The 3,171-nt window shown below is 41.7% G+C and overlaps 1 protein-coding gene across 1 annotated transcript; it reads right to left on the bottom strand.

Moving 5' to 3' along the window:
• Positions 1-2,172: 2,172 nt before the first annotated feature.
• triap1 (TP53 regulated inhibitor of apoptosis 1) lies at positions 2,173-2,916 on the bottom strand. Its single transcript, XM_061971975.1, has one exon. The coding sequence runs from the start codon at positions 2,784-2,786 to the stop codon at positions 2,562-2,564; it is 225 nt and encodes a 74-aa protein (XP_061827959.1). The 5' UTR covers positions 2,787-2,916; the 3' UTR covers positions 2,173-2,561.
• Between the last annotated feature and the right edge of the window lie 255 nt (positions 2,917-3,171).

Here is a 3,171-nt window from a genome sequence, read left to right as displayed (position 1 = left end):
AATAGATATTTATTAATTTAAAAAAAAAAAAAAAAAAAAATTTTTACTATATTTTGCTAAAAACATCAAAATTAATTGTATTTTTATTTTTATTTTTTCTGACTCCTTATTACATCCAGCCATAGAATTTTACAAATTAAAATAAACATATTTGAAATAATTAATTTTAGATTATCATAATAATTCATTTAAAATGACCATATTTAATTATTAAAATAATTGCTTGTTTATCAACAACTTTAGCATTTTATTCACTACATTTTGAAGCTCTCAGAAGCCAAGTTATGTTATATTCCTTAATATTTATTTATGCAAGTTTGAAGTATCAATTATCCAAACACAGTTTTGTTTGCATATTTTCAGGATATATATATATATACAGGTAAAAGCCAGTAAATTAGAATATTTTGGAAAAACTTGATTTATTTCAGTAATTGCATTCAAAAGGTGTAACTTGTACATTATATTTATTCATTGCACACAGACTGATGCATTCAAATGTTTATTTCATTTAATTTTGATGATTTGAAGTGGCAACAAATGAAAATCCAAAATTCCGTGTGTCACAAAATTAGAATATTACTTAAGGCTAATACAAAAAAGGGATTTTTAGAAATGTTGGCCAACTGAAAAGTATGAAAATGACAAATATGAGCATGTACAATACTCAATACTTGGTTGGAGCTCCTTTTGCCTCAATTACTGCGTTAATGCGGCGTGGCATGGAGTCGATGAGTTTCTGGCACTGCTCAGGTGTTATGAGAGCCCAGGTTGCTCTGATAGTGGCCTTCAACTCTTCTGCGTTTTTGGGTCTGGCATTCTGCATCTTCCTTTTCACAATACCCCACAGATTTTCTATGGGGCTAAGGTCAGGGGAGTTGGCGGGCCAATTTAGAACAGAAATACCATGGTCCGTAAACCAGGCACGGGTAGATTTTGCGCTGTGTGCAGGCGCCAAGTCCTGTTGGAACTTGAAATCTCCATCTCCATAGAGCAGGGCAGCAGCAGGAAGCATGAAGTGCTCTAAAACTTGCTGGTAGACGGCTGCGTTGACCCTGGATCTCAGGAAACAGAGTGGACCGACACCAGCAGATGACATGGCACCCCAAACCATCACCCAACCATGCAAATTTTGCATTTCCTTTGGAAATCGAGGTCCCAGAGTCTGGAGGAAGACAGGAGAGGCACAGGATCCACGTTGCCTGAAGTCTAGTGTAAAGTTTCCACCATCAGTGATGGTTTGGGGTGCCATGTCATCTGCTGGTGTCGGTCCACTCTGTTTCCTGAGATCCAGGGTCAACGCAGCCGTCTACCAGCAAGTTTTAGAGCACTTCATGCTTCCTGCTGCTGACCTGCTCTATGGAGATGGAGATTTCAAGTTCCAACAGGACTTGGCGCCTGCACACAGCGCAAAATCTACCCGTGCCTGGTTTACGGACCATGGTATTTCTGTTCTAAATTGGCCCGCCAACTCCCCTGACCTTAGCCCCATAGAAAATCTGTGGGGTATTGTGAAAAGGAAGATGCAGAATGCCAGACCCAAAAACGCAGAAGAGTTGAAGGCCACTATCAGAGCAACCTGGGCTCTCATAACACCTGAGCAGTGCCAGAAACTCATCGACTCCATGCCACGCCGCATTAACGCAGTAATTGAGGCAAAAGGAGCTCCAACCAAGTATTAAGTATTGTACATGCTCATATTTTTCATTTTCATACTTTTCAGTTGGCCAACATTTCTAAAAATCCCTTTTTTGTATTAGCCTTAAGTAATATTCTAATTTTGTGACACACGGAATTTTGGATTTTCATTTGTTGCCACTTCAAATCATCAAAATTAAATGAAATAAACATTTGAATGCATCAGTATGTGTGCAATGAATAAATATAATGTACAAGTTACACCTTTTGAATGCAATTACTGAAATAAATCAAGTTTTTCAAAATATTCTAATTTACTGGCTTTTACCTGTATGTGTGAGACAATTCTACTTCCATACTTGAAGGGTTCCTGCCAAACATGAAGCAAGCCTCGATACGCGCTTGGCGGGAAAGCCCCCTCCATTACTCCGACACACGCCTCGTTACATCACAACACCTTCTTTCACTATTTGGCTACTCATCCAGCTGTCAAGACACCATCAATTAATTAGTCACCTCACACAAAGAAAATAGTGCATGTCGTAACATTTTATTTGGCATTGATAAAAAAATGACGAGCTGTTGGCAAGAATTCCTTCCATCATTCATGTTAGCAGTGAGCTCCAGGGGTAAAAGTGGTAGGCGGTAAATAATGATAAATGTCAAATGTGCTGAGAGGTTTGTTCATGTTCTTCAATGTCACATTCAAGTGTTTATAAAGCCATGAGGGAAAAGTAGGCAAGAGTTCAACCCAGACTTCACGTTTTGTTTAAAAACAAATAAACTTCCGGTCTAGCCTTTCTGTGCGCATGCTCAGTAGGCCCAGACGCGATCCGGGCCGTTCGGCGCTTTGCCGAGTTGTTCTTCGGGCCTTCTCGGCGAGGACCACATCAGCTCTCGGGCTCGTCCCTTGTTGGACGACATCAGCTCTCGGGCTTGTCCTTGTTGGGGCCCATGAAGTCCAGCCCGTCCACCGGGATGTCTTTGTCCTTGATGGCCTTCTGCACGCAGCGCTGGTACACCCGGAAGCTCTCCGTGCACGGGTCGCCGCTCTTCTCTCCCTTCAGGAACTTCTCGGCGAACCAGCGGTTGAAACACTGGTCGTACTCCCGCTTCAGGTCCGTGCAGGCTTCGCCCACGCTGTTCATGGTGCTGCGGCGCTGAACACACGCGAAACACGCACACTTCTTCTTCTCCTTCTCCTTCTGCTTTCCCAGCGGCTTTACCGAGCGACGTCTGACGTCATCGCGTAACGAAGATCGTTCGCGAGCGAGGAACAATATTCGCACTCGTCCGGCAGTTTTCTCAAAATTCTCTCGGCGGAAATGACACAAACACTAATTATTCTCAGTATTATTTTTTATTTTCGCTAACTGCTTATTTGCTATCACCATCATTTTTGTACATGTGGTATTTGCTGATGTTGCTCTATTGTTTTTGTTGTTGCTGTTGTGTTTGCTCTTGTTGTTTTTGTCTCTGTCTAATCCCCCTCTTGTCCCCACAATTTCCCCCTCTGTCTTCCTTTTTTTCTCT

This window comes from Nerophis lumbriciformis, linkage group LG17 (assembly GCF_033978685.3).
Source record: "Nerophis lumbriciformis linkage group LG17, RoL_Nlum_v2.1, whole genome shotgun sequence".
Lineage (NCBI taxonomy): Eukaryota > Metazoa > Chordata > Actinopteri > Syngnathiformes > Syngnathidae > Nerophis > Nerophis lumbriciformis.
This window is presented reverse-complemented; position numbering and strand designations above follow the sequence as displayed.

Bases quoted from the DNA above. Each gene is read 5' to 3' on its own strand.
- triap1 (XM_061971975.1), bottom strand. From the start codon at position 2,786: ATGAACAGCGTGGGCGAAGCCTGCACGGACCTGAAGCGGGAGTACGAC.